The sequence below is a fragment of the Scyliorhinus canicula genome, chromosome 6 (assembly GCF_902713615.1).
Source record: "Scyliorhinus canicula chromosome 6, sScyCan1.1, whole genome shotgun sequence".
NCBI lineage: Eukaryota > Metazoa > Chordata > Chondrichthyes > Carcharhiniformes > Scyliorhinidae > Scyliorhinus > Scyliorhinus canicula.
Window position 1 is genome coordinate 65,244,407 of NC_052151.1, and position 13,929 is coordinate 65,258,335.

The 13,929-nt window shown below is 41.6% G+C and overlaps 1 protein-coding gene across 2 annotated transcripts in view; it reads right to left on the reverse strand.

Annotated features, from left to right (window-relative positions):
* hbs1l (HBS1-like translational GTPase) overlaps positions 1 to 13,929 on the reverse strand; it is a 208,211-nt gene that overhangs the window by 62,887 nt on the left and 131,395 nt on the right. The window contains exons 6-7 of one of the 2 annotated variants that reach the window (XM_038799399.1): positions 7,402 to 7,411; positions 313 to 415 (exon numbers count right to left, since the gene is read on the reverse strand). In XM_038799399.1, the coding sequence (XP_038655327.1) occupies positions 313 to 415; positions 7,402 to 7,411 (113 nt within the window). The remainder of the gene's footprint in view (positions 1 to 312; positions 416 to 7,401; positions 7,412 to 13,929) is intronic. The other variant, XM_038799398.1, reaches the window with a different exon arrangement.

Sequence of the window (13,929 nt, forward strand, 5' to 3'; positions counted from 1 at the left end):
CTTTGAAAGAAAGTCATATAACACTGAACTTTTTCATTTGGTAGCCCGTTTCCACATATATACCCCATCCCACACCATTCTAGCAAAAACAAAAGCGAACTGTGAATTATTTCAGCAAGACAGTTCAGATTTAAAAACTGTCTCTTACTCTGATCAAGATAAGTAAGGCTTATCTCTGAAAACTATCTCTACTGTGTTGTACTTCCCATGATACCTTTGGCAAAAACATTAAATATTAAAAACATTTGACTACTTGGGCAAGAAATGCAATAAAAACATTTATCCAACACAACAGAAAGGAAAGAGAATTACCTTGGTATATTAAAGCCTGTTATTTGTTTTCCAGATACTGTCATTTTTGCTACCTTTGGTACAATATCAGCATCAACTCTGGCAGATTGTTCCCTTGCTTTACCTAAGGTACAATTGCAGTAAGGTCAGAAATGTAGCATAATACACAGCGGTAAAACATAAACTATCACACTGTTATAACTATTTTTGCCCCAATCCACAGCAATTTAGGTGAAGTGATACAAAATATGACAAAATAGCACTGAAAACAGGTTAGACTTCTAAATGCACCAACGCTAAACAATGTGACGTTCTCTTGGAAAGGCTGCTGCACACCGCTTGGCCTTGGTATATTATTTATGATATAACTCCACTGTGAAACTGGGTTTACAATTTTCAGATATCCAGTCACAGGCATTTTATAATTCTACCATAAAATAATTTCAATGTGTGGATGAAATATTTTATTTCATTGAAGTGACTATTCTTCATCAGTGGGCATCAATGGAAAGAATCAGCAGGCACTCAGTTAGAGTGGCTTGATAGCCAAACCAATCCTGTTCTTACTCAGCAACCAAATAGGGCACGTCAGTGAAGGTTAATTCCTAGACTTGGATGAGGTAACTCACCACAGGTGGCCTATTAAATCAGGTACCACAAACAGATCTATTCCAATTTTCTCCTGGATAGCGTCCCACTTGTCATCCTTCACGAATTTGAGTTCACCCAAAACCCTACTTTCTGTGCCCTAATTGAGACCAAATGCTGCTCCCCATTACTGCTGTGCTCACTGACTGACGTCTGTTGGCTCCAAGTCTGGCAATGCCTCAATTTTTAGTCTCATCCTCATGTTCAAATTCCTCCACAGTCTCAACTGCCCCTACTGCTGTACCCGCTTTATGGTCTCCTCCAGCCTTTCAAACCTCCGAGATCGTGACGATCTCGCAATTCTTGCCTCTTGCACATCTCTATTTTCTTCAGTCTACCATTGGTGACTGTGACTTCAGCTACCCAAGCCCTTTCGGAATTCCCTTCCTGCACCTCCCTCTCCTTTTTTTCAGTCAGTGCTTGAAATCTAGCTTTTAATTAAGTTGTTGGCACCACATCCCATGTGTTTTTATGTGGTTTGGTGTCAAATATTGTCTGACAATGTCCCTTACATTAAAAGTCATACGTAAGTGAGAGCCCGCTGTTGCCTGAATGACTCAGTACCACATTTGGCAGTTCATTTCACTAGAACTGAGGCCTCAACAATGCTTTTCTTCAACCCCTCCCCTCTCCCCACATTTAAAGTTTTAAAAAATGTTATTTCAAGAAAGGGAATTTCTAGAAGACTATTATTTTTACTTTCAGGAGTCCTATTGAAAAATTAAAGGTCGCACAGAGATGATTTACTCAACATTTTAGGATCATATGGAACCAGGTGAAAATTTAGGTCTTTCTCAAACCTTCTTTTCAAGCTTCACTTCACCACTATTGAAGTTTACTATTTTTGTAGTATCAAGGAAATGTAAAATGTGGTTGATGGTTTTGATGTGGGGTATTTAGCCTTCCAAAAGGTGTTTGATAAAATGCCACGTAACAGATATGTCAGCAAACATGTAGCCCACGAGGGGGCCGGTTTAGCTCAGTTGGCTGGATAGCTGGCTGTTGCTGCAGAGTAAGGCCAACAGCATGGGTTCAATTCCCGCCTGAGGTTATTCATGAAGGCCCTGCCTTCTCAACCTCACCTTTGGCTTGAGGTGTGGAGATCCTGAGATTAAATCACCACCAGTCAGTTCTCTCCTTCAAAGGGAAGAGCAGCTGTGGCTATCTGGGACTATGGGGTCTTTCTTTTTAGCCCATGGAATATAAGGCACAGATATGAAATTGGCCAAGTGAAAGGAAATGGAGAATAGTGGTGAGCAGTTGTTTTTCAGGCTCATAGAATCATAGAGCAGTTGCAGCGTAGGAATCCATTTGGATGTCATGTCTGTGCTGGCTCCTCTAAGGAGAAATTTACCGAATGCCACTTCCCTGCCTTTTAAAGGTAACCTTGCAAATTTTCTCTTATCAGATAATGATCCAATTCCTTTAAAGCCTCAAGTACGTTTCAAATACGTTTCAAATCCTAGTCACTCACTGCTTGCAATGGTTTTTCCTCATGTCACCATTGCTTCTTTTGCCAATTACTGGAAATCTGCAAAAGACCCAAGGAAGGTATTTCAAAGGGATGGTCCTGGGACTACTGTTTTTCACGATCTGTATTAATGACACTGACCTTGGTGTACAAAGCACAATCTCAAAATTAGCAGATGACACAAAACTTGGAACTACTGTGAACTGGAGAAGAGACTTAAGGGGACATAGATCAGCTGGTGGAATGGGGAGACAGGGATACAATTCTAAGGGTACAGGAACAGAGTGATCTAGGGATATTTATGCACAAAGGATTGAAGGTGGTGGAACAGGTTGAGAAAATGGTTAAAAAGGCATTACAGATTCTGGGCTTTAGAAATAAGGAGGCACAAGAGCATAAAAGCAGGAAAGTTATGAAGAAATTTTGTAAAATACTGGTTTAGACTCAACTGGAGTATTGAATTCAATTCTGTGCACTTCTCGAAGAGGGTGCAATAAATATTTAAGAGAATTGTAATGGGAATGGGGATGGGGTCCAGCAGTTATATGCATATTTGGAGAAGCTAGGATTCTTGTCCTTAAGATTTGATACATGGGTTTAAACAGAGTAGATAGAGAGATAATGCTCCCATTGTCATAAGGATCAATAACCAGGGGGCATAGATTTAAACTTATTGGAAAAATAGCTAAAAGTAACTTAAGGAAAAACAATCGACAATACACTGATGAGCAGGAATTTCCTCCAATTAAATAATAGGAGGATTGGCATTTTTTTTTCTTGGTCGCTACACCAGACTCTGTATTTTTAATTCATTTATGGAATGTTTACTTCGCTGGCTAAGCCAGCACTTGCTGGCCATCCCTAGTTGTACATCAGAAGGTAGTGGTGAGTGGCCTTGAACTGCTGCAGTACCTGAGGTGTAGGTACACCCAGAATGCTGTCAGAGAGGGAATTCCAGAATTTTGATTCAGTGACAGTGATGGAACTGTGATATATTTCCACATCAGGATGGTGAGTGACTTAGAGGTGAACCTCCAGCTGTTGTTCCCAGGTATCAGCTGCTCTTGCCCTTCTAAATGGGAATGGTTGTGGGTTTGGAAGGTGCTGCCTAAGGAACCTCGGTGAGGTCCTGCAGTGCATCTTGTAGATAGTACCCACCGTTGCCACAGATCGTAAGCATAGAGAGATAGAAAGGGACGACTGTGGATAGGCAATGGCAAACATTCAAGGAGCACATGGAGGAGCTGCGACAATTGTTCATTTCTGTCTTCACAAATGGGTACACAAATAAGAGACTAGCAATATTGGGGGTTACAGGGTTTCGTGAGAGGAAGGAATTGAAGGAGATCAATATCTCCTTTGGGCAGAACAGTAGCGCAAGTGGATAGCACTGAGGCTTCAGAGCGCCAGGGTCCCAGGTTCGATTCCCCGCTGGGACACTGTCTATGCGGAGTCTGCACGTTCTCCCCGTGTCTGCGTGGGATTCCAGTTTCCTCCCACAGTCCAAAGACGTGCAGGTTAGGTGGATTGGCCAAGCTAAATTGCCCTTAAGTGTCCAAAAAGGTTAGATGGGGTTATTGGGATACGGGGATAGGGTGAAAGTGAGGGCTTAAGAGGGTCGATGCAGACTCGATGGGCCGAATGGCCTCCTTCTGCACTGTATGTTCTATGTAATATCAGTAGAGAAATTGCTTTGGGGAAATTGATGGGATTGAAGGCTGATAAATCCCCAGGGCCTGATAATCTACATCCCAGGGTACCTAAGGAAGTGGCTCTATAAATAGTGGATGCATTGGTGGTCATCTTACAGGATTCTATAGACTCTGGAACAGTTCTGCAGATTGGAGGTTAGCTAATGTAACTCCACAATTTAAAAAGGGAAGTAGAGAGAAAACATGGAATAATAGACCAGTAAGCCTGACGTCTGTACTGGGGAAAATTCTAGAATCCATTATCAAAGATTTTACAGCAGAGCACTGTTTTCTAACAGTGGCAGGATCAGATAGAGTCAGCCTGGATTTATCATAGAATCCTTACAGTGCAGAAGGAGGCCATTTGACCCATTAAGTCTGCACTAACGCTTCAAATGAGCACTCTAGCCGTGCCCATTTGCCCCTATTCCCGTAACCCCATAACCTAACCACATCCCTGACATTAAGGGACAATTTAGCATGGCCAATCTACCTAACCTGCACCTCTTTGGACTGCGGGAGGAAACCGGAGCACCCGGAGGAAACCCGCACAGACACAGGGAGAATGTGCAGACTCCGCACAGACAGTGACCCAAGATTGGAATTGAACGCGGGTCCCTGGCACTGTGAGGCAGCAGAGCTAACCACGGTGTCACCGTCCCACTCAGATTATGAAGGGAAAATCATGCTCGACAATTCTACTGAAATTCTTTGAAGATCTAACTAATAGAGTTGATGAGGGGGAGCCAGTGGATGTGGTTCATTTAGACTTTCAGACGGCTTTTGACAAAGTCCCACATAAGAGGTTAGCGTATGAAACGAAAGTGCATGGGATTAGGGATAGTAAAACACAGGAGCAGAATAAGGCCACTCGGTCCATCGAGTCAGCCATTTAATCATGGAAGATATTTTTCTCATCCCCATTCTCCTGCCTTCTCCCCATAACCCCTGATCCTCTTATTAATCAATAACCTATCTACCTGTCTGAAAGACACTCACTGATTTGGCCTCCACAACCTTCTACGACAAAGAGTTCCACAGATCCACAGGAAGAAATTCCTCCTCATCTGTGTTTCAAAGGATTGTCCCTTTAGTCTGAGATTGTGTCATCTGGTTCTAGTTTTCCCTACAAGTGGAAACATCCTCTCTACGTCCACTCTATCCAGGCCTTGCAGTATCATAAGATACCCCCCTCATCCTTCTAAACTCCACAAGGACAGACCCAGAGTCCTCAACCGTTCCTCATACGAAAAGCTCTTCATTCCAGGGATCATTCGTGTGAACCTCCTCTGGACCCTTTCCAAGGCCAGCACATCCTTCCTTAGATGTGGGGCCCAAACTGCTCACAATACTCCAAATGGGGTCGGAATAGGGCCTTATACAGCCTCAGATGTACATCCCCGCTCTTGTATTCTAGCCCTCTCGACATGAATGCTAACATTGCATTTGCACTCCTAACCACCGACTGAAGCTGCACGTTAACCTTAAGAGAATTGTGAACAAGAACGCCAAGTGCCTTTGTGCTTCTGATTTCCTCAGCATTTCCCCATTTAGAAAATAGTCTATGCCATCATTCCACCTTCCAAAGTGCATAACCTCACTTTTTCACATTGTATTCCATCTGCCACTTCATTGTCCACTCTCCTAGCCTGTCCAAGTCCTTCTGTAGCCCCCTGCTTCCTCAATACTACCTGTCCCTCTACAGATATTTGTATCATCCACAAACTTAACAACAGTGCCTTCAGTTCCTTCTTCCACATCGTTAATATATATTGTGAAAGGTTATGGTCCCAGCACAGACTCCTGAGCCACACAACTAGTCACCGGCTGCCATCCTGAAAAAGACCCCATTATCCCCACTCTCTGCCTTCTGCCAGTCAGCCAGTCCTCTATCCGTGCCAGGATCTTACCCTTAACGCCATGGGCTCTTAACTTATTTAACAGTCTCCTATGCGGCACCTTGTCAAAGGCGTTCTGGAAGTCTAAATAAATCACGTCCACTGGTTCTCCCTTGTCTAACTTCCTTGTTACTTCCTCAAAGAACTCTAACAGATTTGTCAGACATGATCTCCCCTTGATGAAGCCATGTTGACTCAGTCCTATTTTATCATGCACTTCCAAGTACTCTGCGATCTCAACTTTAATAACGGATTGTAAAATCTTACCGGTTACCGAAGTCAGACAAACCGGCCTATAATTTCCCGTCTTCTGCCTCCCTCCCTTCTTAAACAATGGTGTTACATTAGCCACTTTCCAGTCCTCTGGGACTCGTGCCTCCAGTGATTCCTGAAAGATCACCACCAATACCTCCACAATCTCCTCAGCTATCTCTTTTAGAACCCTTGGATGCAGTCCATCCGGTCCGGATGATTTATCCACCTTCAGACCTTTCAGTTTCCCCAGAACCTTCTCCTTAGTGATGGCCACTACACACACCTCTGCCCCCTCATTTTCCTGGTGCTCTGGCATCCCACTGGTGTCTTCCACCGGAAGACTGATGCAAAGTAACTATTCCGTTCCTCTGCCATTTCTTGGTTTCCTATTATTACTTCTCGAGCCTCATTTTCCAGTGGTCCAGTGTCTATTTTGGCCTCTCTCTTACCTTTCATACACTGAAAAACACTTTTCCTATCTGCTTTTAGTGTATTGAGAAGGATAGAAAACTAGTTGGCAGACAGGAAACAAAGAGTAGGAATAACGGGTCTTTTTCAATTGGCAGACAGTGACTAGTGGAGTACAGATGCAGAGGGTGCAGATGACACCAAGTTGGGTGGGAGAGTGAGCTGTGGAGAGGATAGAGATCCTTCAGTGTTATTTGGACAAGTTGAGTAAGTGGACAAATTAACGGCAAATGCAGTATAATTTGGATAAATGCAAGGTTATCCTCTTTAGTAACTAAAATGAGAAGGCAGACTATTATCTGAATGGCCATAAATTAGGAGGGGGGAATGTGCAACGAGACCGGAGTATCCTCATACGCCAGTCACTGAAGGTAAGCATGCAGGTACAGCAGACAGTAAGGAAGGCAAATGGTATGCTGGTCTTCATTATGAGAGGATTTGAGGATAGTTTTGCTGCAATTATACAGTGCCTTGGTGAGGCCACACCTGGAATACTGTGTGCAGTTTTGGTCTCCTTATCTGAGGAAGGATGTTTTTGATATAGAAGTAGTGCAGCAGAGACTTACCAGACTGGTTCCTGGGATGCCGGGACTGACAAATGAGGAGAGATTGAGTCAGTTAGGATTATGTTCGCTGGAGTTCAGAAAAATTAGGGAGAGGGGAAGAATCTCATAGAAACCTGTACAATTCTAACAGGTCTAGACAAGGTAGATGCAAGAAGGATGTTCCCAATGGTGGTGGTGTCCAGAACCAGAAGTCACAGCCAGAGGATACAGGGTAGACCGTTTAGGACAAAGATGAGGAGAAATTGCTTCACCCAGAGAGTGGTGAGCCTGTGAAATTTGTTACCACAGGAAGTAGCTGAGGGCAAAACATTGTATGTTTCCAAGAAGCAGTTTGATATAGCATGATAGATGAGGTACAGGGGATCAAAGGATATTGGGGGGGGAAGCGGAATTAGGTTACTGAGTTGGATGATCAGCATGACCGTAATGAATGGCGAAGCACACTCAAAGGGCCTAATGGCTTCCTCATGCTTCTATTTTCTACGTTTCTATATTACCAATACCTTCACTGTCGCGGAGTCAAAATCCTGGAATTCCCTCTCTAAAAGCACTGTGGGTGTACGTATACTTCAGGTACTGCAGCGGTTCAAGACAGCTCACCACTACCTTCTGAATAATAACTCGGGATGCCCAATAAGTGCTGGTCTGGCCAGCGACGCCCACATGCCATAAATACATTTTAAAAAATAGTAATGCCATTGAATGTCATGGGGCGATGGTTAGATCCTCTCTTGTTGGAGACAGGCATTATCTGGCACATGTGTGGTGCAAACGTTATTTGCCACTTGTCAGCCCAAGCCTGAATATTGTCCATGTCTTGCTGCATTTGGACATGGACTGAATCAGTATCTAAGGAGTTGCGAATTGTGTTGAATATTGTGCTTCAGCAAACATCACCACTTCGAACCTTATGATGGAAGGAAGGCCATTTGTGAACCAGCTGCAGATGGTTGGGTCTAGGACACTACCTTGTGGAACTCCTGTAGTGATATCCTGAAGCTGAGATGATTGACCTCTAACTACCATAACCATCTTCCTTTGCGGCAGGTATAATTCTGACCAGCAGAGGTTTTGTCCCTGATTTCCAATGACACCAGTTTTGCTAGGGCTGCTTGATGCCATACTCAGTCAATTTCTGCCTTCATATCAAGGGCAATCAATCTCACCTCACTGTTGGAGTTCAGCTCTTTTGTTCATGTTTGAACCAAGGCTGCAACGAGATCACGGACTGAGTAACCCTGGCAAAACCCAAACTGGCAGTGAGCATAGTATTTTAACAACAATCTATCCCTCAACGTCAGCAAAACTAAAGAGCTGTTCATTGACTTCAGGAAGCAAAGTATCGCACATACTGTCTGCATCAATGGTGCCGAGGTGGAGATGGTTGACAGCTTCAAATTCCTAGGTGTGCACATCACCAACAATCTGTCCTGGTCCACCCACGTTGACGTTATGACCAAGAAAGCACAATAGCGCCTATACTTCCTCAGGAAACTAAGGAAATTCGGCATATCCACACTGACTCTCACCAATATTTACAGATGCACCATAACATAATAACAATTTTTATTATGTCACAAGTAGGCTTACATTAACACTGCAATGATGTTACTGTGAAAATGAAAACATCCTGCATCACAGCCTGGTATAGCAACTGCTCGGCCCAAGTCCGAAAGAAATTACAGAGTCGTGAACACAACCCAGTCCATCACGCAAACCAACCTCATCCATTGTCTGTCTACACCTCCCGCTGCCTTGGGAAAGCGGACAGCATAATTAAAGACCCCTTCCAACTGGGTTACTCCCTCTTCCATCGGGCAGGAGATACAAAAGTCTGAGAACACGCACTAACACTTGCAAAAAAACAGCTTCTTCCCCACTGTTACCAGACTCATGAATGACCCTCTTATGGACTGAACTGATCTCTTCACACATCTTCTCTACTGAGTAGTACTACATTTTGTATGCTCACCGGATACCAGTGCCTATGTGTTTATATTGTGTATTCATGCATGAGTGTGTTTTTTCACGTATGGAACAATCGATCTGGACTGTACACAGAACAATACTTTCCCACTGTACCTTGGTACACGTGACAATAAATCAAATTCAAATTCAGTAAGTGCCATTCGATAGAGCTGTTGATGACTCCTTCCATTACTTTACCAATGATCGAGCATAGACTGATGGGGAGGTAATTGGATTTGTTCTGTTTCGTGTGTACGGGACATACCTGGGCAATTTTTCGCACTGCAGTTTCTTGCTATTTTAACTCGCAAATTCTACCCTCAAAAATGGATGTCATCCAAAACTTTGCACTCCATGTTCCGACTTGCACCATATCCCTATCACCTCTTTGCTCACTGGCCTATTCTGTCTCCTGGTCAAGCAATGTCTTAATTTTAAAATTCTCACGCGTTTTCTTGGCATGGCCTCTTTCCTTCTTATCTTTGTAATTTCCTCCAGCCCCACAATCCTCTGAGATGTATGTGCTCCTCTAATTCTGGCCTCTTGTGCACCTCTGATTTTAATCAGACCACCACTGGTGCTTGTGCGTTTAGTTGTCGAGGCCCGATAGTCTGGAATACGCTAGAGTGGTCTGGAACACCTCTCTAGCTCTCTACTTTGCTTTTCTTCTCTTCGACATTACTTAAAACCTACCTCTGACTGAGCTTTTGGTCATCTGCCCAATGTAATACACTATTTTGCAATGCTCCTGTGAAGCACGCGTTTTCTTGGCATGGCCTCTTTCCTTCTTATCTTTGTAATTTCCTCCAGCCCCACAATCCTCTGAGATGTATGTGCTCCTCTAATTCTGGCCTCTTGTGCACCTCTGATTTTAATCAGTCCACCACTGGTGCTTGTGCGTTTAGTTGTCGAGGCCCAATAGTCTGGAATACGCTAGAGTGGTCTGGAACACCTCTCTAGCTCTCTACTTTGCTTTTCTTCTCTTCGACATTACTTAAAACCTACCTCTGACTGAGCTTTTGGTCATCTGTCCAATGTAATACACTATTTTGCAATGCTCCTGTGAAGCACGCTGGAATATTTTGTTACGTTTAAACAGCTATATAAATAGTAACTGTTGTTGTTGTAACCACGACCTATACTATTTTGTAAGGCTAGTCGGAAGTGCATTTCAAATCAGACATGATGGATGATGGCAGATTTCTCCTCCAACAGAAACAAAGAACATCTCACTTTCACATAACACTTCCCCATCAACTGATCCAGCTGGGAACAGAAATGCAAGTTTCTATTTAGGCCCAAACTTGCAACCCTCCGGTCAGCATTCTTCTTATATTTAATTTAGGAACTGCTGCACTTTCCGAACATTTATTTTTGATTGCTTTTTAGCTACTAATGATCTCTGAGGGCGTTGAGAACTTTCAAGCAACATTCAGAGTTTTTAAAAATCAGTAATTCACTCAGAGATGAACTTTTTCCAACAAACTATATGTTTAGAATATCAATAGTCTAAATTGCTAATTCTCAATAACATTTTCCCAGACTGATGAGATGCAAAGCTCCTGTGTATGCCAGTTGTCAGGATCTTATATGAAATAAATTTGGCGATCTTGATTCAATGCTAAGTAGGAATAGATCCACAGTACACAAAAAAAAAACAATCTGGTATCTCATTTCAGGGTGGTAACAGAATGTAACAGGTAAAAAGCTATTTTGCAGCAGGCACTGCCTTTCAGACAGAGGGCCTCAGGTGCATTACTATTCTGTGGCTGCAAGGATCAGATGTGTGTCTCGCTGACCTTGGAATGCTGCAACTGGTTCCCTAAAATGGGGAGGTGTTCCATCTCCCATCAATAAGCAACATCCACTTTGATGAGCAAAAAATAACCAATTATTCAGTACAGTAATGTGAAATGGTTCTCATTTATAATAGCTGTCATCTGAGAATGATTATTGTTCTCCTGTCAACATATATGAATGCTTCTCGGATCTGGATGATACGAGAATAACAGTCTCTAATTAGCCCATTTTCTGTGATAATTTTATTTGTTCTTGGGATCTGTGCAACACAAGACCTCATTTATTGCCTGCCCCTAGTTGCCCTGAGAAGATGCTGACAAACTTAAAATCAATGCTTTATCCCAGGCATATAAGGAGACATGGAGCTATAATGACAAAAGGGATAAAGTTTAGATAGCCGCATTTTTTTTTCTCACGATGAACAAAACCTTAAAAATGATGTGATCGGAGAAAGTTGAGTTTCATTACCATTATCAGTCGGAATTGCAATTATAAATAGCCAGTCTTTTTGCCACACGTAAACTACAGCCATAGGACTGCAAAACCAAAAAATGCACAATTTTAATCTAAAGAAATGTCAAATACTTTGGGAAATTTTCCACTGAGGGAACCAAAACATTGATAAACTAGTGGGGCAAGTTTCAAGTCTGCTCTCAGTTCTGATATAACTTTTAACACAAAGTATCACGAATTTTCATTCACTCCAACCCCTTTGAACTCAAGTGTTCACTTCAGAATATTGGTAACCTAGAATCTAATTATATTCTAACAAATGGGTGAGCTTATGTGTTTTTGTCTCTGTGTGTGTAAAAGATATCAGCTTTAAAATACAGAATTTAACTTTCATTTCAATTAAAGCAAAATTATTACTCAGGTCTCTTAAATGCACCTTGTCAGGAAGGATCTGCTGTCTGAACTAAACTCAAATGGTGATGAGGTTCCATACACCTTGCAAACCACAAGAGCAACCACTGCACAGGTTCGGGTTGTGGTCAAAGTTGTTAAAGATATGCTTCAGGTGGGGGAAATTAAATACCACAGAGTCCCTTGCAACACTGAAAACTTACTGCCTGTGCAAAATCCAAGTCTCGGTCTCTATTCAGGGCAAAGGTAACAAACGTGTACCGTTAGGGTCTTGAACTCAGCAGTCAAGTTTAACCAGAGCATTTGTGAAGGGTTGCTGGTGGAATCTTTGTTTGTCTGTCCATTTATCATACTTCACACAAATGAAGCTCAGCACTGTAAACCACAAAGTAGCATGCTGAAGATACTTTGTGCACAAATGGTGATTTATTTTCATTGTGTTATCAGTCTATCATCTATTTTAAACCTATACAATAACATTCAAGCTATTAACCTATTTAAAACAGAATTGAACGCAAAGTTCAAATTGTCTTCAATCATTTGTAAAACCACCTACTTCATTTTGGAGAAATGTGCTAATCGTTGTCAAATTTAAAAGCCAACCCGAGTGTCTCAGTACACTCGAGAGTCTGAAATCTATGCAATTCTGCTAGTGCTCACATGGAGGTGCTATTTCATTAAAACTGCACAAAACCATAACACATCCATGTTACTTTCTACAATGTCGGCAATCTAGATACTTAGACTTCTTTAGACTTACAACAATTACTTCTCAATAATATTTTGAAGACTGAATCACCTGCTCTTAAAAGCAATCCTGCATCGCTTACCATTAACATAGTTTGGGCATCTTTAAGTTTGTTGCTAATAATGATGTTCTATCTCTTTTATATTAAACATAAATCAGAAAAAATTATCATGGTTATACATCAAATTAACAACATTACAAGTGACTGACCTCAAAGTTTTCATTTTAGCTCGATAAGTCTCTGAAATTAACTTAAAGTACTTGAAAATGAAAAGTAGAAATGAGTTGCAATGTGAAAAATGAATCTCAATCAATTGACAATGATCTCTAGAAAAAGTGATTTGATGCTGCTGTAACGGAGGTCATCTCCAGAGAAGGGCTGATTAAGTGCTGTTAATAGTTACTATCTAATAAGATGAAAATAAGGCCAATGAAAGAAAAAGGTTTGCATGCTTTGATATGTACAGTTTACATTCATTTGGTTCATAAAAACACAATTCTTTCTATGAAAAAACACTTCATAACACTACATTACAAAGTGCATTGTTCCATTCTTCAGCTTAGGATAGATACAATAGTCTAACCTTGTCTTTAAACTAGCCCCTATGCCCCTCCCACCCTTCTCATGCCCAAAGAAAATACTGGGAACATTAGTTGTTCACAAAAAAGGTTATTTCTTGCAGATAAAAATATAACCAAGGGGATTTCCAACGAGCTCCATCTTAGCCTATTATACCTCACAAAGCCACTGAAAGTGAATAACGCAGTGCTGAACTGTGAAACATGCCAATATTAAATCACATTTAGTACACCGAAAAGCAGATCATTGAACTGGTTTAAGATCAGTCGACAAAAGTGTTTTTTCTTATTAATTCATGTCAGTGGGGGGAAAATGAGTTGTCCTTTGTCTATTTGCTCTCACTTTGTCACTTCATCTGAGAAGAAACAGCATGAATCATTACCACAGGGGTTATATGGTGAAAAAATAGTACAATTTGGTGGAGGTTGTTTTGGTGACAACAGGTGGCATAAAACAAAAACAAAAAATCCAGAGCATATTTTGCAAAACCAGCAGAGGTGAAGAGAGACTGTTTTGGTGACAACAGGTGGCATAAAACAAAACATTATACAATCATCATCGCTGTGTAAAATTCGCAAATACATTTTTACATTTGGGTACAAAAGAAGAAATTTTCATTACCATTTTGAAATTAAATAAAATTCCCCCAAAATTTTATATTTGCAATTAATGAAACAAAAG